We start from the raw sequence: 22,795 nt of genomic DNA, 5'->3' as shown, positions 1-22,795 counted from the left end.
AGCAGCTGAACCTGTTGAGGTCTGCGCAGGCCCAAACGTGTCTGTGGTTTAGGGCTGCTATATGCCTCATAAAGTAAAGTGGAGGGTTTGTCTTCTGGGAAGACAAAGTCATGTTCTTCTCTGAAAAAACCTCCTACATATTTGACTTTGGCCAGAAATAGGAGGGCAGGGATTGAGGCCTTGTGAGTCGGGGTTTTCAGTTGAGGTTGAGAAGAAGAAAGATTGCAACCAGTAAGTTCAGGGTGGAGAAATGTTATCCCCAAAACCCATCACTGTTAACTCAACCTGGGCTTCATGACAATCATAAAAATGGATTCCTTGATAATAAAAATATATAGTCATCCCACCCCATATCTCTCCACAAAGTAGCTGTACAAAGTAGCTGAACCATTTTGTATTACAGCAGCAATAAATGAGAGTTCCATTGTTCACATCCTTGACAGCTCTTGGGGTTGTCAGTGTTCAGGAATTTGGGCATCCTAGTAGGTATGTAGTGGTATCCCTTGTTTCAGTCTTCATTGCCCTGAGAGCATACGATGTGGAGCATCTCTTCATCAAGGGAGTAGCATCAGAGAATGTATGGTCATGTTTTAGAGCCCCCACAGCATCAGTAGCTGTTAATAATTCCTGTGTTTTCTCCTAGTGGTAAAGGTGCCACAGAAGACCCTCCTGATGGATGCGCTTAAGGAAGAATCTGAGATTATCTATGACTTCTGCATGTGCAACCCTCCCTTTTTTGCCAATCAATTAGAAGCCAAGGTAAAATATCTGCTTTAAAGTAATTCCAATGCTTCTACTTTAAGTAAATTTTCCTTATTTACCGATAAAAGAGCAACTTTGATTTTAGAAATTATATCAGGATTCTTTTGATTTGAAGTACCTAAAAATCCAATTTAAATTGACTTAACGGGGCTGTGGCATAGTAGGTTAAGCAGCCGGCAGTGCCAGCATCCCATATGGGTGCCAGTTTGAGTTCTGGCAGCTCCACTTCCAATCCTGCTCCCTGCTAATGGTCTGGGAGAGCAGCAGAAGATGGCCCAAGTGCCTGGACTCCTGCACCCACGTGGGAAACCTGGAAGAAGCTCCAGGCTCCTGACTTCAGATCAGCCCCACTCTGGCTGTTGTGTCCATTTGGGGAGTGAATCAATGGATGGAAGACCTCTTTTTCGGTCTGTAATTCTGTCTCTCAAATGAATCTTTTTTTTTTTTTTTTTTAAAGTGACTTAACAACAAAGAAAGTTTATTGGCTTACATATCTGAGAAATCCAGCAGTAGTTTTGGTCTTTGGTAGCCATTTGATGGAAGAGTTCCATCTTAAAGGGTGAGGCTCTGTTTTTGTTTTTCCCCTTTCCAGTTTCTCTTGCCTATAACCTAGTACTTGGTTGCTTTTGTTCTCTGTCTGGTTTACTTGTGGCAAAGCAATACTTAGAGGGTGGTAGGATGAGAAGAGAGCTCTTTCTTACCCAAGTCATTGGACATTAGATTTTCTTCTGATTGGACCAACTTAGGTCATAGTCCACTCCTTGACTGGATTTACTGGTTTAGGGAAGAAATCACTGTTTTTATTGCCACCTGTCACTTGAGGTGAACAAGTGCCTGATTTCATTTTTCCACCTTCAAGTGAAAAAATATATTTGCCCATGAGCATGGAAAACGATGCACTGGATAAAAAGAGCAACCTATTATAAAATTTCAGTGCTATAAAAAAGTATTGATTTAGCCATTTTCCTTCATCCAGCAAACCTTCCATTAATAATAAAAAGTAACATTAATTATAAGGAGAGGAAGGTGCTTAAAACTTAGGAAAGGATAGGCTGGCACCGCAGCTCACTAGGCTAATCCTCCCGCCGGCACACCGAGCTCTAGTCCCAGTTGGGGCACCAGATTCTGTCCCAGTTGCTCCTCTTCCATTCCAGCTCTCTGCAGTGGCCCAGGAAGGTAGTGGAGGATGGCCCAAGTGCTTGGGCCCTGCACCCACATGGGAGACCAGGAGGAAGCACCTGGCTCCTGGCTTCCGATCAGTGCAGCACTCTGGCCGTGGTGGCCATTTAGGGGATGAACCAACGGAAGGAAGACCTTTCTCTCTGTCTGTCTCTCTCACTGTCTAACTCTGCCTGTCAAAAAAAAAACTTAGGAAAGGTTGAACCATTTGTAGAATCATTCAGATACCCTAAAAGTTCCATTTGCATGCCTAGTAACAAAGTACAAATTGAGTAATTTTTTTGGTAGAGTAGAGGTATTGGTAAAAATTTACTACCAATGATAATAGTGAGCATTCCAGATTGGAACATAAAGTGAAGCAAGATTTAAGAAATCTAAATTTTAGCCTTAACTGAAGATAAATTATATGAACTAATATAATCACAGACTAGAATAAAATTAAAAATAATAATATATGTACATAAAAGTACATACATGTTGGGTGTATGTTTGTCTAGTGCTTAAGACACCAGTTAAGATGCCCTTGTCCCATATCAAAATACCTGGTTTCAATTCTTGGCTCTCAACTCCGCTTCCTACTAATGCACACCCTAGAAAGCAGTGGAGATGGCTCAAGTAGTTGTTTCTCTTCCACCTACATGGGAAACCTGGCTTGAGTTCCTGACTCCTGGTTTAGTCCTGGCTTTTGTGGGCATTTGGGGAGTAAACCAACAGGTCAGAGTGTGTGCCTTCTCCTCCCTCAAATTAAAAATAAAACAAAAAAATAAGAAGTCTGTATGATACGTTGGCTTTTCCAAAGTTAACACTCCTACAGAACTAGCCGATGAGGAAATAGAACATTGCCAGCACCTGACCTAAGTATTTTTTACAAAAGCCTCAATGAGATATAATTCATATGCCATAAAACTCACCTATCTAATGTATGGAATGTCATGATTTGTGTTATGTTCTCAGAGCTATGCAGCTGTGCAGTTGTCATAAGTTTTAGAACATTTTCATCACCATGGAAAGAAATCCATTACCCAGTAGTAGTCCCTTTGTTTCTCTCCAGCGCTCTTGAGGCCTAAGCCTCTACCAGTCTACTTTCTGTAGATTTGCCTACTTCGAGGTTCATTCATGTTGTAACTAACATATCAGTGCCTCAAACAGTGTCTTAACCATTAGGCCAAGGGCCTACTCCTATTTGGGTTGCTTTGTTTCTACTTTCTGACTCATATGAATAAAGCTGTCATAAGCATTCCTGTACAGCTATTTCTGTGGATGTAGATTTTTTTTTCTTTTTTTGACAGGCAGAGTGGACAGTGAGAGAGAGAGACAGAGAGAAAGGGCTTCCTTTTTTCCGTTGGTTCACCCGCCAATGGCCACTGCGGCTGGCGCACCACACTGATCCGAAGCCAGGAGCCAGGTGCTTCTCCTGGTCTCCCATGCAGGTTGCAGGGCCCAAGGACTTGGGCCATCCTCCACTGCACTCCTGGGCCACAGCAGAGAGCTGGACAGGAAGAGGGGCAACTGGGACAGAATCCGGCGCCCCAACCAGGGCTAGAACCTGGAGTGCCAGCGCCGCAGGTGGAGGATTAGCCTAGTGAGCCACAGCGCCGGCCTGGATGTAGATTTTCATTTTTTGTAGGTATATACCCTGTAATATAACTAATAGATCATATGCTAACTCTATGTTTAGTTGTTTGGGGAACTGGGACTGGTTTCTTTCTTTCTTTCTTTCTTTCTTTCTTTCTTTCTTTCTTTCTTTCTTTCTTTCTTTCTTTTTTTTTTTTGACAGGCAGAGTGGACAGTGAGAGAGAGAGACAGAGAGAAAGGTCTTCCTTTGCCGTTGGTTCACCCTCCAATGGCCGCCGCGGCTGGCACGCTGCGGCCGGCGCATCGCGCTGATCCGATGGCAGGAGCCAGGTGTTTCTGGTCTCCCATGGAGTGCAGGGCCCAAGCACCTGGGCCATCCTCCACTGCACTCCCGGGCCACAGCAGAGAGCTGGCCTGGAAGAGGGGCAACCGGGACAGAATCCGGCGCCCTGACCGGGACTAGAACCCGGTGTGCCGGCGCCACTAGGCGGAGGATTAGCCTAGTGAGCCACGGCGCTGGCCGGGACTGGTTTCTAAAGTTACTATACCATTTTATATTCCTGTCAGCAGTGGTATTTGAGAGTTCCACTTTTCCATATATCCTCATCAATAATTCTTATGTGTCTTTTTGGTTATAGTCATGTTGGTAGTTGTGAGATAGTGTTTATCTCATTGTGATTTTGGTTAGTTTTTCCGATGACTGATGTTGAGCTTCTTGCCATGTGCTTATTGGCCATTTCTTCTTTGGAAAAATGCTGTTCAGAGTCTGCCCATTTTTAAATTGGATTATTTTTCGTTTTTATTATTAACTTCTTAAATTTTTTTTTTTTATTTTATTTTTATTTTTTTTTTTTTGACAGGCAGAGTGGACAGTGAGAGAGAGACAGAGAGAAAGGTCTTCCTTTGCCGTTGGTTCACCCTCCAATGGCCGCCGCGGCCGGCGCGCTGCGGCCGGCGCACCGCGCTGATCCGATGGCAGGAGCCAGGAGCCAGGTGCTTCTCCTGGTCTCCCATGGGGTGCAGGGCCCAAGCACCTGGGCCATCCTCCACTGCACTCCCTGGCCACAGCAGAGGGCTTGGCCTGGAAGAGGGGCAACCGGGACAGAATCCGGCTCCCCGACCGGGACTAGAACCCGGTGTGCCGGCGCCGCTAGGCGGAGGATTAGCCTAGTGAGCCGCGGCGCCGGCCAAATTTTTTTTTTTTTTGACAGGCAGAGTGCACAGTGAGAGAGAGACAGAGAGAAAGGTCTTCCTTCCGTTGGTTTACCCTCCAATGGCTGCCGCGGCCGGCGCACCGCGCTGAACTGAAGGCAGGAGCCAGGTGCTTCTCCTGGTCTCTCATGCGGGTGCATAGCCCAAGCACTTGGGCCATCCTCCACTGCACTCCCGGGCCACAGCAGAGTGCTGGATAGGAAGAGGAGCAACCGGGACAGAATCCGGTGCCCCGACCGGGACTAGAACCCGATGCGCCAGCGCCACAGGCGGAGGATTAGCCTATTGAGCCGCGGCGCCGGCCTCTAAATATTTTTTTTTTAAAGATTTATTTATTAATTTGAAAGGCAGAGTTATAGAGAGGCAGAGGTAGAGGTAGAGAGAGAGGTCGTCCATCTGTTGGTTCACTCCCCAGATGTCTGTAATGGCCAGAGCTGGGCAGATCCAAAGCCAGGAGCCAGGAGTTTCTTCTTTGTCTTCCACGGGGGCACAGGGGCACAAGCACTTGGGCCATCTTCCACTGCTTTTCCAGGCCATAGCAGAAAGCTGGATCAGAAGTGAAGCAGCGGAACTCAAACCGGCACCCATATGTGAGGGTGGCAAGTCCATGAAGCAAATGCATACGTGAGGGGCGTGCAGTGAATGCAAGAGCGAGACTCGGGCAGGCGCTGTGGCACAGCGGGTTAAAGCTCCCGTCTGCAGTGCTGGCATCCCATATGGGTGCCGGTTCACATCCTGGCTGCTCCTCTTCCAATCCAGCTCTCTGCTATGGCCTGGGAAAGCAGTAGAGGAGGGCTCAAGTGCTTGGGCCCCTGCATCCATGTGGGAGACCCGGAGGAAGCTCCTGGCTCCTGGCTTCAGATCAGCACAGCTCTGGCGGTTTCAGCCATCTGGGGAGTTAACCAGCGGATGGTAGACCTCTCTCTCTCTCTCTCTCTCTCTCTCTGTAACTCTGCCTTTCAATAAATAAATAAATCTTTACAAATAAGTAAATAAATAAAAATAAAAAATATAATGTAGTGGCTATATGATATTTAGACCTAAGTCTAGTCTAATATTTGGAAAGTAAAATTAAATCATTCTAAAGCATTCTAATGTGGAGCTAGATTACATTCGAAGGCTTGATTCTTAAGGTGTGAAAATTTTTCACCAGATTGTTTTGTTGTATTCAGGGAGTGAACTCTCGGAATCCTCGACGACCTCCACCTAGCTCTGTGAATACGGGAGGTGTCACAGAGATCATGGCAGAAGGAGGTGAATTAGAGTTTGTTAAAAGGATCATCCATGACAGTTTACAACTTAAAAAAAGATTGAGGTAAGTTGCTTCTTACAAATAGGAATACTTACCCGCCCCACCCCCTGGTGTAATTCTTGAAGATATCTGTCACTCAGGGGGAAAGTAATCAGAATGTGTGAAAAAGAAACATGTAAAGATTGAAAAGGTAGTTTATACTACAGTCTGCAGAGATGCTGTTTCTGAGGGTGCTCTTGTGCCTTTAAGGGATTTGGGTTTCCTGTAATCATCTGTGCTGCATAGAAAGGGAGAAGGAAAATACCATCTGACTGTATTGCTCCCGTTAGTATGGTCCTGTGATGGAACAAAACTGATTCAAATATGGCTTTTGATTAAAAAACAGATGGGTTCAAATCTGTCCCATGAACCAGAATAATGTGTTGCCTGGTCCTTGAAGCCGTTTATGTTCTTGGACTCAGTCTCTCAAACAGTGACAGATGTGAGGACACTGAGCTGTCAAGAGCTTAATGAAGGGAAACTACGGTTACTACCCAGCTCCAGAGGAGAGTTAAGGCTGTTCCTTTTTAAAAGCTAATTATTTTGGACAACACACCTGTCATTAAACAGCATAAGGTATTCAAAAAGCGCTATTTGTATCGCTTGACTTGTTGCTGAAATGATGTGTTGTTGAAATAATGGATAAGGTGGTAGTTCAAAACTAAAAGAGCTCTCAACCTAAGTTTTCACTTCGGGATATAAGAAAGTTCTGTTTTTTATTGTGGCAAATAGACAAAACATAAAAATTGCCATCTTAATGTTCTAAATGTATAGATCAGTAGTGCTAAGTATATTTGTATTGTTGTGCAACCAACCTTCAAAATTCTGTTCATCTTACAAAACAATAACTCCACACCCATTAAACAGTGTGCCATCCCCTCCTTCCCCCAGTCCCTCCCTGGCAACCACTGTTCTTTCTATCTCTGAATTGACTACTTCAGTTCCCTCCTATATATGAAGCATGCAATCTGTCCTTTTGTGACTGGCTTGTTTTCACTTAGCATAAGGTCTTCAAGATTCATCAGTGTGTAGTATATACCAGAATTCCCTTCCTTTTTAAAGCCATATAATAACAATAATAATTTTCCACTCTACATATAACACCACATTTTACTTATCTGTTCCTCCATTGATGGACACTTGGGTTGCTTCTCCCCTTTGGTTTTGTGAATAGTGCTGTATTGACATTGGTGTATAAATACCTCTTCAACACCTTTCTTTCAGTTCTTTTGGATATATTACACAGAAATAGAATTGCTGGATGGATAAGACTTTCTTCCTTTTCTTTTGTATTTACAATTATTTAAAGCTGTTTATTTTAGTAAAAAGCCAGTTCCAAAATCAACAAGTATCCTGATTTATTAATGTAAATTTATTCAAGTGTTTATGGAAAGCAGCTTGATTATTGGGTGGCTGCATTGCCGAAGCCAAAGGTTAAAACAGTTTTTGCTCTATATTGATTCTGTCAGACATTGGAGTATTTTAGAGAAGATATTTAGCCTAGCAGGACTATCTGGATTTGATACCCAGCTCCAGGGCAGCTCCTGACTCCAGCTTCCTGCTAATGTGCACCCTGGGAAGCAGCAGGCGGTAGCTCAAGTAGTTGGATTCTTGTCACCCAAGTGGGCTCCCAGTTTTTTTATTGGCTCCCAGCTTCAGCTTGGCCCAGTTAGGGCCATTGTGGGCATTTGGGGAGTGAACAAGTGGATAAGAACAGTATCTCTCTCCCTCCCAAATAAATAAAAATAAAACAAAAACAGGACTCAGCTGTCTGTTAGAACTCAGGTAGAGAGGGAAGATAAAGAAAAAAGGGAAGAAGAAATGAAGTGATGCTATTGAAAAGTGCATAGAACAGTATTTTGTGAAGGAATATTATTTTCATTTGCACATCCAGCTATTACTGCTTTCCTTTGTATGTATTTTTTTTTATAAGATTTATTTATTTATTTGAAAGGCAGAGTTACAGAGAGGCAGAGGCTGAGAAAGAGAGAGAGAGAGAGAAGTCTTCCATCCACTGGTTCACTCCCCAGATGGCTGTAACAGCTGGAGCTGCACCAGTCTGAAGCTGGGAGCCAGGAGCTTCTTCTGGATCTCCCACATGGTGCAGGGGCCCAAGGACTTGGGCCATCTTCTACTGCTTTCCCAGGCCATAGCAGAGAGCTGGATTGGAAGTAAAGCAGCTGGGACTCAAACTGGCACCCCATATCTCATGCTGGTAATGTAGACAGTGACTTTACTTGCTATGCCACAGTACCAGCCCTTCCTTTGTACATATTATCAGTGAGTATCCTCACATATACACATTTTTTTTTAAAGATTTATTTATTTATTTGAGAGAGACAGTTACAGACAAAGAGAGGGAGAAATAGAAAGGTCTTCCATCTGCTAATTGATTCCCTAAACGGCCACAACAGCTGGAGTTGTGCCAATCCAAAGCCAGGATCCAGGAGCTTCTTTCAGGGCTCCCACGTGGGTGCAGGGGCACAAACAGAGAGCTGGATTGGAAGAGGAGCAGCCAGGACACGAACTGGTGCCCACCACAGGTGGAGGCCCAGCCCACCACAGGTGAAGGCTTGCAACACCACAGTGCTGGGCCCTCCTCATACACATTTTTATAGTTGACATTATGACATTTGTACTACACTGTGTGACTGAAACTTTAGAGTGCTGTGGAAATTGCCTGTTTTGAACCTCTAAAAAAGAGTTTGAACACAAGTATCTTAACCCCACCATCTGTTCTTTCTTTTTCTTTTCTTTTCTTTTTTTTTTTTTTTTTAAGATTTATTTTTTGTTTATTTGAAAAGCAGAGGGACCACAGAAGGAGGGAGAGACAGAGATCTTCCACCTGCTGGTTCACTCCCCAAATGGCTGCGACAGCTGAGGCTTGCCCAGGCTGAAGCAAGCGACCCAAGTACTTGGACCATCTTCCATTGCTTTCTCAAGAATATTAGCAGGGAGCTGGATCAGAAGCGAAGAAGCTGGGACCAGAAACGGTGCCCATGTGAACTGTTAGTGAGACAAGCAGTGAAACCTGCTGTGCCACAACAAACGTCCCCACCATCTGTCCCTTATCCCCCTAAAATGGTCTTCTTTTTTTTTTTTTCTGAAAAAGAGCAGAAAATAGGCAGAATTTGCAGCATTATGGAGTGAAATAAATTAAATGTAGCGACTGATCTTAGGGAGGCACTGAAGATGTCTCACCTCCCTTTAAGATTCATGGCTTACCTGGGTCATGTTCAGCAACAGTTTCAGTGTTCTGTATTTTAAGGAGTTCTCCAGCTGTGAGGAACTGGAGAGGTAAGGTTATCCAACCTCTTGGTTTTACAGATTAGCAATGTGGAACACAGATCTCCTGACCCTGTTCCAGTGGACATCCTGTTAGCCCTTGTAGGCTGGGTAACGTGATCAGAGCTGCGCTTGGATTTGTCAGTGAGGAAGATTGACAAGTGCTTGTCCCCTTACTTTGTGCCTATGCAGTTAATAAGGTTTTCTTTTTTAAGGGATTTCCCCCATCTAACCTTCTGGATACATGACCAGGCTTCCTGTGTCAGACTCCTCGTGGTCTGAATCCCATGGGTGTCATTGATTATTAGATCTATAGCTGGTGCCCTTTAAGGCAATACCTTTATGTTTTTTCAGAAAAAGATCTGTGCTTTACAAAGCACTAACCTGATTGTGGTTTCACTCATTCTCTCTTTTTGCCTTTTCCTTTCTGTTCCCTACCCTCTCCCAGTTGGTAGCTTTGTGTATCATCCATATATTTGGATATAGATGACAAATTTAACAATCTAAGCCTTTTTAATGTGATTCTCTGACCTACATTTAAAATTTTGTTTTCTCATGGGTAAAAAATGAGATAGTAGTAACTATCTGATGGGGTGGTTATAGAATTAAATAAATAAATAAACATTTGATACAATTAATAAATAATAAGATTCCTTTAGCTCTTAACTGATGGAGGAATCCAGTAGATTTAGTTGTCCACTACATTGAAAGGAAATGTTACAGGTACTATAAATATATTTTTTAAGGTAGAGTGCCCTCCATTTCCTTTTTTTAAGCTTTATCTGTTGTGGGTGTTGTGCTACAGCAGGTTTAGTTGCTGCTTGGGATGTGCATCTGATATTGTAGTGCCTGGTTCAAGTACCAGTTACTCCACTTCTGATTGAGCTTCCTGCTAATGTACCTTGGGAAGGCAGCAGATGGAGTTTCTCTCTTTGCCTATCCTTTTGTCTCTGTAACTCTGCATTTCAAATAAATAATTAAATCTTAAAAGAAAAAAAAAAAGTTTATTTGAAAGGCAAAGGTGCAGAGGCAGGGGGAGATATCTTTCATCCACTGGTTGTCCAGATATCCACAACAGCTAGGCTGGGCCAGTTCAGAGCCATTACCAAGAAGCTTTGTCTAGGTCTTCCAAGAACTTGGGCCATCTTCCACTGTTTTCCCAGATGCATTAGCAGGGACCTGGATCAGAAGTGGAACAGCTAGGACTCAAACTGGCACCCATATAAGAGAGAGAAAGATAGAGAGTTCTTCCATTTGCTGATTCATTCCCCAAATGCTTGCAATAGCCAGGACTGTGCCAGGCTGAAACCAGGAGCCTAGAACTCCATCTGGGTTTCTCAGGTGGTTGGCAGGGATCCAAGCACATGAGCCATCATCTGCTGCCTCCAGTATGTGCATTTGCATGAAGCTGGATTAGAAGTTGAGTAGCTGGGATTTGTCCAAGGCTGTGGACATCCCAAATAGCAGGTTAGCCACAACACCCACCATAACAATTGTTATCAAGCTGTTTGCTTGATAACAGCTCAGAATTAATCAAATTATTATTACATGTTAACATTTCTTCTTTTCATTGTTAGAGAATGCATTACTTCTTTTTGCTTGCTGATTTGCTGTCTGGACACTATCATGGATGGCCATCTTTTTTTTTTTCTTTTTTTTTTTTTTTTAAAGATTTATTTATTTATTTGAAAGAATTACAGAGAGAGAGGGAAAGACACAGAGAGATCTTCCATCCACTGATTCACTCCCCAGTTGGCTGTAATGGGCAGACTGGGCCAAGCTAAAGCCAGGAGCCAGAAACATCATTGGGTCTCCCATGTGGGTGGCAGGGGCCCAAACAATTGGGCCATCTTCCAGTGTTGTTCCCAGGCCCATTAGCAGAGGCTGGATGAGAAATGGAGCAGCTGGGACATGAATCAGCACCCATATGGGATGCTGGTGCCATAGGTGACAGCTTTCACCCACTACGCCACAGTACTGGCCTCTGGGTGGTCATCTTTGACCTCTGATTTCATCTTGGAGACTCAAAATGGGGTTACAAGTCAGTTAAGTGTTTTTTGAATATTGATACAACTCCTCCACACAGATACAAAAGGTGGAAAATTATTGAGGGACAGATGGTACACCAGCTTGTTCTCCAGGTAGATGGCATTTTTGCAATTAAAGTGTCCAGGAGCATTTCCTAGTTGTGAGCTCCTCATGGGGCAGATGCTACTATTTTGATTTTTCCTTCATAGTAAGAAAAAAAAGGATAAACAACTTGAAAGATGGTGGGCCAGTTTATATATATATATTTTAAATATATTTCTTATTTTATTTTATTTTATTTTATTTTTTATTTTTGACAGGCAGAGTGGACAGTGAGAGAGAGAGACAGAGAGAAAGGTCTTCCTTTACCATTGGTTCACCCTCCAATGGCTGCCGCGCTGCGGCCGGTGCACCGCGCTGCTCTGAAGCCAGGAGCCAGGCGCCTTCTCCTGTTCTCCCGTGTGGGTGCAGGGCCCAAGGACTTGGGCCATCCTCCACTGCACTCCTGGGCCACAGCAGAGAGCTGGACAGGAAGAGGAGCAACCAGGACAGAATCCGGTGCCCCAACCGGGACTAGAACCCGATGCGCCAGCGCCGCAGGCGGAGGATTAGCCCATTGAGCCGCGGCGCTGGCCAACCAGTTTATATTTTTAAAAATTTTTTAGTTTGTGTGCTTTTTATCCTGTTAACTTAGGTATCAAGCTGAGTTTCATTCATTTTGAGGTGTGCTATGCTAAAGCCTCATTGATTGGTGTGTGCTCTAAGGTCCTGGGGAGAAAAGGTTGCTCATTATTTGCTGTATTGACCTTTATGGCAGTTCTTTCTAGAGGAAGTAGTGACTGGTTGGTTGTGCTTTAGATGGTCAAAGAGGAGAATAAAATAAACAGGCTTGTATTTTGAGTGCATCAGGCAGTTTAAAAAGGAATAAGAAGACTTGGTTCCATTGTCTTGGGGAAGCTTCTAATAACGGAGTGTTTCAGGGTCGGTGCTATGGTGCAGTGCCAGCATCCCAAATGGGTGTTGGTTCAAATCCCAGCTGCTCTACTTCCAATCTAGCTCTCTGCTTTGGCCTGGGAAAGCAGTAGAGGATGGTCCTTGGACCCCTGCACCCACGTGAGAGACCTGGAAGGGCTCCTGGCTTCAGGTTGGTCCAGCTCCACCATTGCAGCCATTTGGAGAGTAAACCAGTGGATAGAAGACCTGTCTCTCTCTCTCTCTCTGCCTCTGCCTTGCTGTAACTCTTTCAAATAAATAAATAAATCTTTTTAAAAATGTATTGTTACTTATTTATGAAAAATGCTTTTGAATAATTAAAATAAGGAACATAGGTTAAGGTTTACTTATTTATTTGAAAGGCCTAGTGACAGAGAAAGAAAGAACCATCTACTGGTTCATTCCCCAAATGATCACAACAACTGAGGCTGGGCCAGGCCGAAGCCTGGAGCCTGGAGCCCATCTGGGTCTCCCATATGGGTAGCAGAGGCCCAGTTACTTGGATCATTATCCGCTGCTTTTCCCAGCGCATTAGCAGGGAGTGAGACTCGAAGTGAAGCAGCTCGGACTGGAACCAGTGCCCTTGTGGGATATGGACTTTAGAAGCAGTGGCTAATCTGTTGTGCCAAAGTTTCCAAATAACCATTCTCTACTGAAAAGAACCAGAGTTCTTTGGAGAAATGGTTGCTTGTGGTGCTGGGACAGGATAGGTGCAGAAGGAGCCTGGAATGTCTTTTCGTACCTGGCATTAAAGAAGTGTTTGGCCATGACATGTCCAAAGGACAAGGAGACAGCTCAAGCCACATCTGGAACAACATGAATTTCAAAATGAATAAGGATAGCCATGGCTGGTAGTCCATTGAGTAAATAAGTAAATGAAATACAGAAGGAAGGCAGTGTAAAAGATCTTCCTTACAATGGATTGCCAGTGAGTCAATGTAGAAAGATTGAACTCGGGAAAATCACCATTCTGCAATCATCACAGTAATGATTGCTTTGTGGAAGAATCAACAAAAGGAAATTTGAAGAATGGGGTGTTTCCAGGATTTCCCCACAGATTACTTATCAGTATAATTACAGAAAAACTGCCAGGCAGCCATCTCCTGATGCACCTAGGACACAACAACCCCTCTGTGCTATTCATGCCAAAAATGCATAACCTGAATCTTAACGATGTGGACACTTCAGACACACTGAACGGAGGGATTTTGTGAAACAATTCTTCACAAATATTGAGGTCATGAAAGTACTAAAAAAAGACCAAGAAGCTATTTCAGATTGAAGGAGGCTAAAGAGACATGACAAATAAATGAAATGCATGATCCTAGATGGAATCTTGCATCAGGGGAGAAAAATTGGGATAACTGGTGAAATTTGAACATCTGTATTCCAGATAGCAATTTTTTATAAACGATAAATTTTTTCAATTTGATAATTGTTCTGTGAATAGCAGAGAATACTCCTCATTTTAAGATGTATATATCAAAATATTAGGGTTAAAGGGTTATGACGATGTCTACAACTAACCCTCAAATGCTTTAGAAGCATACACATGGGGCCAGCCCTGTGGACTAGCTGGTAAAGCTGCTGCCTGTGACACTGGCGTCTCACATAGGCTGCTCCACTTCCAATCCAAGTACTTGGCCCCTGCACGTATTAGGGAGACTGGGAAGAAGCCCCTGACTCATGGCTTCCATCTCACCTAGCCCTGGGGAGTGAACCAGATGGAAGATCTCTCTTTCTGTCTCTTCTCTCTGTAGCTCTGCCTTTCAAATAAATAAAATAAATCTTTAACAAAGAAAGAAAGAAAAGGAACACACACCCGGGGCCAGAGCCGTGGCTCACTTGGTTAATCCTCCGCCTGCGGCGCCAGTATCCCATATGGGCGCCGGTTCTAGTCCCAATTGCTCCCTTTCCAGTCCAGCTCTCTGCTGTGGCCCAGGAGGGCAGTGGAGGATGGCCCAAGTGCTTGGGCCCCTGCACCCGCATGAGAGACCAGGAAGAAGCACCTGACTCCTGGTTTTGGATCGGTGTAGCACCAGCCATGGCGGCAATTTGGGGAGTGAACCAACACTCTACCTGTCAAATTAAAAAAAGAAAGAAAGAAACACAACCCACATACACAGGTCAAGTAAATGGTAGAAAATGTAATTGGTGAATCTGAGTGAAGAGTATACTGGTTTATACTAATACACTAACCCTACAACTCTTCTGTGCATTTGAAATTATTTCAAAATAATTTTTTCTTGAAACCAATCACCTCAGAGGAATTCCTGAGCTGTCATGAGTAGAGTGCTAACTTAACATTAAAATAGTATAATGGGTTCGCCGGTGCCGCGGCTCAATAGGCTAATCAATAGGCTAATCCTCCGCCTTGTGGCGCCGGCACACTGGGTTCTAGTCCCGGTCGGGGCGCCGGATTCTGTCCCGGTTGCCCCTCTTCCAGGCCAGCTCTCTGCTGTGGCCCGGGAGTGCAGTGGAGGATGGCCCAAGTGCTTGGGCCCTGCACCCCATGGGAGACCAGGAGAAGCACCTGGCTCCTGCCTTCAGATCAGCACGGTGCACCGGCCGCAGCAGCCATCGGAGGGTGAACCAATGGAAAAGGAAGACCTTTCTCTCTGTCTCTCTCTCTCACTGTCCACTGTGCCTGTAAAAAAAAAAAAAAAAAAAGTATAATGGGTTCAAATTCTCTAGAGTAACTAGATCTTTTGTTCTTTTTTTTCCCATTGCATCAAAGATTAGTTGCCACACAGTGCCTATGAGAGCAGCTAGGATATAGTGGGTAGGCACTTTTAAAATAGAAGCTAAACCAGAATTTTAACACATCCAGTGACTTCTGCTTTTTCTATACAAACTGAAACTGGTGCAGAAAACAGTGAGTAAATTGAAGAGATGAAATCTTAGGGACCAGCACTGTAGTATAGTGCCTTCTGTCTTTGCGCTCGCATCCCATTTGGGTTTCTGTTTGAGTCCTGGCTGCCCACATCCCATCTAGCTCACTTCTATGGCCTGGAAAAGCAGCAGAATATGGCCTGAGTGTTTGAGTCCCTGTATCCACGTGGGAGACTGGAAAAGGGTCCTGACTCCTGGCTATGGTCTGGCTCAACCCTCGCCATTGCAGCCTTTTACAGAGTGAACCAGCAGATGGTAGATCTTTCTGTGCCTCTCTCTTTCTGTAACTACCTTTCAAAAATAAATAGGGGCCGGCGCTGTGGCATAGTGGATACAGCTGCTGCCTGCAGTGCTAGCATCCCATATGGGCACCCATTCGAGTTCTGGCTATTCCACTTCTGATCCAGCTCTCTGCTATGGTCTGGGAAAGCAGTGGAAGATGGCCCAAGCCCTTGGGTCCATGTATGCATGTGGGAGGCCCTGAAGAAGCTCCTGGTTCCTGGCTTTGGATCAGTGTAGCTCCAGCCATTGCAGCCATCTGGAGAGTGAACCATTGGATTGAAGACCTCTCTCTCCGTCTGCCTCTGCCTTTGCCTCTCTGTAACTCTGCCTTTCAAATAAATAAATAAATAATATATAAATCTTTAAAAAAAAAAACAAATCTTAAAAGATTCAAAATTTACTATTCAACTTAAAGGAAAGCTACAAGAAATATGAACTCCCTATTTTATATTGAGTATCAATGACATGCTTAACCATGAATGGTCTTATTTATCTAAATACTTGATTTCCCTCATCTCCTGAAGAACTTGTAGTATCTTTTTATCCTCTGTTTTGATTATTTCTTAGCTTCTAGTAGCTTTGATTTAAATAGTTCAAGAATGCTAGTTTTAAAGGAAAAGTATTAACCTATTTTTTTTAAGATTTATTTTTATTTATTTGAAAGAGTTACAGAGAGAGGTCGAGACAGAGAGAGAGAGAGGTCGTCCATCTGCTGGTTTACTCCCCAAATGGCCACAACTGCCAGAGCTTCTTCTGGGTCTCCCATTCCAATGCATTGGGCCATCTTCCACTGCTTTCCCAAGCCATACCAGAGAGTTGGATTGGAAGTAGAGCAACCAGGACTCGAACTGGTGCTGCAGGCCATGGCTTTAACCCCCTGTGCCACAGCGCTGGCCCCAACTCATTTTCTGCTATTACTGTGTGAGCCCTAACTGCTTCTCATTTCTCTTGTTCCTGATATATTAGAAGCTTTTAATTCATGGCTCAGGAGCTCTCCTTTTATACACTGTCTTCCCTAAGAGAGATTATTTTCCTTCCAAACATTTTTAAACCACCAAATGAAAATGATGATGCTTTCGATAAATTTACCTGGGTTTGGTTTTTGTTTTTGTTTTAAACATTTATTTATTTGAAAGGCAGAGTTACAGAGAGGGAGAGGCAGAGAGAGAAGTCTTCCATCCACTGGTTCACTCCCCAAATGGTCTCAACTGCCAGAGCTGTGTCAATCCAAAGTCAGGAGCCAGGATCCTCCTCCAGGTCTCCCACATGGGTGCAGGGGCCCAAGTACTTGGGCCATCTTCCACTACTTTTCCAGGCCCATTAGCAGGGAGCTGGATGGAGCCACCTATATGGAATGCCAGCACTGCAGGTGGCGGCTTTACCTGTTATGCCACAGTGCTGACAGCTACCTGGGTTTGTTTAAAGTAGTTTTAGGTAGAACAATAATTTTTTTGTACTTTCAAGGGAAAAAGAATTGATTGCTGGCTCCGCGGTTCAATAGGCTAATCCTCTGCCTGCAGCACCGGCACACCGGGTTCTAGTCCCGGTCGGGGCGCCGGATTCTGTCCCGGTTGCCCCTCTTCCAGTCCAGCTCTCTGCTGTGGCCCGGGAGTGCAGTGGAGGATGGCCCAAGTGCTTGGGCCCTGCACCCCATGGGAGACCAGGAGAAGCACCTGGCTCCTGCCTTCGGATCAGCGCAGTGCGCTGGCTGCAGCAGCCATTGAGGGGTGAACCAATGGAAAAAAGGAAGACCTTTCTCTCTGTCTCTCTCTCTCACTGTCCACTCTGCCTGTGGGAAAAAAAAAAAAAGAATAAACAGAAGGATGTGCTATTATCTGTTGATGATCCCACAGACAATGAAAACAAATTATTTGTTGATGGTTGCCATCTCTAAACAATATAATCATATTTGTATGCTTTAAAATATAATATTTTTAATCATGTGATTTAATATATTAGGTTGAATCATGAGATTGCTTATCTTCAACAGTTTTGACCTGCAAAATGGCCAGTTTTATGTACTTTTAATCTAATGTGTGGTGTGGTTTGAGTTTCTTAAACTTGGTTAGAAATTTTTTTTTAGATTTATTTATTTTATTTGGAATACTGAGTTAGAGAGGCAGAGGCAGAGAGAGAGAGGTCTTCCATGCGCTGGTTCACTCCCCAAATGGCCACAATGGCTGGAGCTGTGCCAATCCGAAGCCAAGAGCCTGGAGCTTCTTCTAGGTCTCCCAAGTGGGTACAGGGGCCCAAGGACTTGGGCCATCTTCCACTGTTTTCCCAGCTGTATCAGAGAGCTGGATTGGAAGTGGAGCAGCTGGGACTCAAACAAAGGCCAAATGGGATGCCGGCACTGCAGGTGGCAGCTTTTCTCACTATGCCATAGCACCGGCCCCAATTTTAAAATTTACCTTTGTAGTAGCTACCTTATAAATAAACAATTAAATATTGAGTACACATCCCTTAATCTGAAATGTCCTTCCTAAAATAATGTGCAATTAGATGAATTTTGAATGACATAGGAATACTTTGTGATATTTAGTGAAAGGGTACTATTGCTATTATGACAAAACTACGTTATTTTTCCCCCAAAAGAAATCTTTTATGAGTAAAATTTCATAAATACGTATTTAGGAAAATAATTATTCTTCCCACCATAACTGCCCTCCCACCCCCTCCTCCTTTCTCTCCCATTCCCAGTCCCATTCTCCATTCAGATTTCCTTTCAGTTAACTTTATACACAGAAGACCAACTCTATACTAAGTCAATATGTCAACAATTTGCACACACACAGACACACACACACAAAGCTGTTTGAGAACAAGTTTTATAGTTAATTCTCATAATACAACTCATTGAGGATAGAAGTCCTGCATGGGAAGTAAGTGCACAGTGACTCCTGTTGTTAATTTAACAATTAACACTCTTAAGTATGACATCAGTGATCACCCAAGGCTCTTGTCCTGAGCTGCCTAGGCTATGGAAGCCTTTTGAATCCACAATCTCCATCAATATTTAGAGAAGGCTATAAGCAAAGTCGAAGTTCTCTCCTCCATTCAGAGAAAAGTACATCCTTCTTTGATGGCCCCTTCTTTTCACTGGGGTCTCTCACAAAAATCCTTCATGTTGGACATTTTTTTGCCACAGTGTCTTGGCTTTCCACTCCTGAAATGGACAAAACTATGTTATAAAACAAGAAGGAAATTATAGGATATTACTATATTGTTAACTATTATTTGATAAATATTTGAAGAAATAAGATAATCACATTTATAAGTTTATAAATTTAAATCAGTCTTACTGAGGTAAACTTGCATAACAATAAAATTCTCTAATTTTCAATGAGTAGTTTGAGGTGTTTTGACAAATGTTTGTTTACTACCACCACAACCAAGATATAGAATATTTTTGTTTATATATTTGAAAAGCAAAGTGACAGAGGGAGAGAGAGACAGACAGTGATCTTCCATCAGCTGTTCACTTCCCAAATGTCCATTACAGACGAGTCTGGGCCAAGGCAAAACCAGGAGTCAGAAAGCCCATCTTGGTGTCCTGCCTGGGTGGCAAGGACCCAAGTACTTGAGCCATCATCTTCTGCTTTTTTAGCACATTATCAGGAAGTCAGATCAGTAGTGGAGTAGCCAGGACTTGAACCCATGCCCTGATACGGAATGCTGATGTTACAAGGAGTAGCCTCAGCACTGGTGCTGTTACAGAATTTTTTTGTCCTTCTAAAAAGTTCCCTAATGCCCCTGTTCAAACCCATTCCAAGCCTCCAGAGTCTCCTGATACTCTCTTTCTTCTGACACTATTTATTTGAAAATAAAAGTTACAGAGAGGAAGGTAGAGACAGAGAGATATATTCCATCTGCGATTTCACTCGCAAAATGGCCACAATAGTCATGTTTGCATCATGCTGAAGCTAGGAGCTTCATCCTATGTGCGTAGCATGAGCCCAAACACTTGGGCCATTCTCTGTTACTTTTCTCAGGCCATTAGCAGGGAGCTGGATGGGTAGCGGAGCAGCCAGCACACAAAGCAGCGCCCATATTGGATGCCTACAATGCAGGTGGCAGCTTCACTTGCTACACCACAGTGCTGGCCCCTACTGTATACTTTGTGTCACAGTAATTTTGGCTGTTTGAAACTTTTCATGTAAATGGGAATCATACAAAATGCAGTTTTTTCTGTTGGTTTCTTGCATGTAGTATATACGTGCAGTGTCTGTATCACTTGTCAGGTTTCTTTCGTTGTTGTTGCTAAGTAGTATACCATTTCACAGATACACCAAAATCTGTTAATCTGTTGATGGACTTTGGGCCATTTCCAGGTTTTGCCTTGAATGAATAAAAATACTATGAACCTTTACATACAAGTCTTTGTTTTCTTCTATTCTGATGTATGTATTTGAAAGGCAGAGACAGAGAGAGCTTCCATCCACTGGGTCAGGGTGAAGCCAGGAGCCAGGAACTCAAACAGGGTCTCATGTGGGAGGCAGGGACTCAACAACTTGAACCATCTTCTGTTGCCACCCAGGGTGCACATAAGTCAGAAGCTAGTTTTCCTGTTTAGAGCAAATACCTCAGACTGGGTCCTGAGCCCTATGGCAAGTATATATTTAACTTTGCAATAAGTCACCAGTTTTTCCAAGTGACTGTACTACATGTTTTATATTTCCACCAGCAATGTCTGAGCATTTCAGTTGATGCCAGTTTGTGCTGGCATGCTTAAATTTTTTTTCTAATACGTATATGGTGACATTATGATTCTAATTTGCATTCCCCCAATGACTAATGTTGCAGAGCACCATTTCATGTGCTTATTGGTCCTTATTCCTTTTTATTGGTTTATTGTTATTACTAGGTTGTAGGAGTTTTTTGTTCTGTTTTGTTTGTTTTTAAGGTTTACTTATTTATCTGAAAGTCAAGAGTGACAGAGAGAAAGAAAGACATCTTCCATCTGCTGGTTCGCTCCCTAAACAGCTCCAACAGCCAGAGCAGGGCCAGGCTGTAGCAGAGAGCTGGATTAGAAGTGGAGCAGCCGGTATTCTAATCGGTGCCCATATGGGATGCTGGTGCTGGAGGCCCGGCTGCTGTGCCAAAGTGCCAGCCCCTGGGATTTTTTTTCCATCACTAGATTTCAGTCTTGGTCTAACTATATAACATATAATTGTTATTGTCCCTTGTAACTTTTTTTTTTAAAGATTTATTTATTTGTTTGAAATTCAGAGTTACACAAAGAGAGTAGAGGCAGAGAGAGAGAGAGAGAGAGAGAGTCTTCCATCCGCTGGTTCACTCTCCAGTTGGCCTTAACAGCCAGAGATGCGCCCATCTGAAGGCAGGAGCCAGCAGCTTCTTCAGGTCTCCCACATAGGTGCAGTGGCCCAAGCACTTGGGCCAACTTCTGCTTTCCCAGGCCACAGCAGAGAGCTGGAATGGAAGTGGAGCAGCTGGGACTTGAATCGGTGCCCATATGGGATGCCGGCACTGCGGGCGGTGGCCTTACCCACTGCGCCATAGCACCAGCCCTATCCCTTGTAACTTAACTCAATGTTTGTTCGCCATGTTCTCATCTTGTTCGCTTGAGTGATATTGGTTGGAAAGTGTGACCGTCTAAGCAGTATCTGCTTGTCTGGTTTTGCTAGGTGGTACAGCTGCATGCTGGGGAAGAAGTGTAGCCTGGCTCCTCTGAAGGAAGAGCTCCGCGTACAGGGGGTAAGGCTTTGTCATGACCATTCCAGAGTCTTTAGGAGTGTGCCTGCGCAGAGCTCCTTTATACTTAACACTCTGAATGAGTTTTATGTTTTGCTTTTGGCTTTTTAAAAATTCTGTAATTTATTTATGTGTTAAATTTTTATTTATTTGAGATGCAGAAAGAGAGCTCACATACTGTGGTTTACACACACACACACACACACACACAAATGCCTGCAACAACTGGGACTAGGCCGAGGTCTAAGCTGAAAGCCAGGAACAGTCTAGGTCTCCCATGTGGAGAGCTGGAATCCAACTATTTGAGTCATCATTGTTGCCTCCCAGGGTCTGCAGTAGCAGGAAACTGTGGAGTCAGTAGTCAGAGGAGAGTATTGAACCCAGGTACTCTAATGTGGGACACTATTGATGTCTTAATTATAAGGCCAAATTATACTCTAATGTAATTTAAGAAAAAAAAGTCACTTTTTATAGATATTCAACAAGGCCTTCTCTGCAGTTATAGCAGAGAAGGGTTAGGATGTCTTATACATCTGACTCCTTAATACATACCAAAACTAAAGGCAAGGTAGGTCAAGGACTTGTTCTGACCAATTAGCTGATGAAAGACAGAATCAGGGGCAGACATTTGGTGCGGCATTTAAGACACCGGTGAGGATGCCTGCATCTCCTGTGGGAGCGCGTGCTGGGAGGCGGCACTTGTTGGTGGCTCAGATGCTTAGGTTCCTGCCACCCTTGTGGGAGTTCCAGTCTACTGGCTTCAGACTGGTCCAGTCATGGCTGTTGCAGACATTTGGGGAGTGAACCAGTGTACAGAAGATTCCTGTCTGTGTCTGTCTACCTTTCAGATAATTAAAAGCAACCCCTGCCAAAACATACATACACACACGCACACACACACACAGGAGCCAGAATGCAACCTTAGGCTAGTGTGCTTCCCACTAGTGTGATGGTCTATATGAGTACAGCTCTTTGCTTCCATTTAGAAAAGTAGGTGAAGAATAAAAACTCCCCTTGCCAGTTTCTCTCTTGTTATGGTATGTGGCATGTGTGTGATGATATTTCTCTGTTTAAAAAATATTTATTTATTTTTATTTTTTATATATTTTTTTAGATTGAGAGAGACATCTTCTATCTACTGGTTCACTCCCTAAATGCCTGCAACAACCAGGGACAGGCCAGGATGAACCCAGGAGCAGAGATTCCATCTGGGTTTCCCATGTGGGTGACAGGAGCTCAAGCACTTGAGCCACTACCTGCTGCTTCCCAGGATGCACAAGCAAGAAGCTGAATCAGAAGCAGAGTAGCTGGGACTTGAACTAGCACTCTGATATGGGATGCAGGTGTTCCAAACAAGGTCTCAGCCCATGGTGCTACAATGCCTGTCTCTAGTAGGATTATTTTTTTTTTTCAACAAAGAGTGTCAGGTATGGAGTCAGTGGTAGAAACTAGGTTCATCATCTCTGATTTCTTTTGACATTCTACCATTCCTGTTTTCTGCATGATGCCATTTTTTTAGTTAAGTTGTAAAAGCTACAAGGATATGCATTTGGCATAGTGTTTAAGATGCCTGCCTCCTGTGTT

General features: G+C 43.7%; 1 protein-coding gene across 4 annotated transcripts in view; it reads left to right on the top strand.

Moving 5' to 3' along the window:
• Positions 1–22,795, top strand: part of METTL16 (methyltransferase 16, RNA N6-adenosine) — an 86,097-nt gene that overhangs the window by 42,949 nt on the left and 20,353 nt on the right. For all 4 annotated transcript variants that reach the window (XM_070061189.1, XM_002718874.5, XM_008270914.4 and 1 more), the window contains 3 exons: positions 644–759; positions 5,901–6,043; positions 21,145–21,214. In XM_070061189.1, coding sequence (XP_069917290.1) covers positions 644–759; positions 5,901–6,043; positions 21,145–21,214 — 329 coding nt within the window. The remainder of the gene's footprint in view (positions 1–643; positions 760–5,900; positions 6,044–21,144; positions 21,215–22,795) is intronic.

This window comes from Oryctolagus cuniculus, chromosome 17 (assembly GCF_964237555.1).
Source record: "Oryctolagus cuniculus chromosome 17, mOryCun1.1, whole genome shotgun sequence".
NCBI lineage: Eukaryota > Metazoa > Chordata > Mammalia > Lagomorpha > Leporidae > Oryctolagus > Oryctolagus cuniculus.
This window is presented reverse-complemented; position numbering and strand designations above follow the sequence as displayed.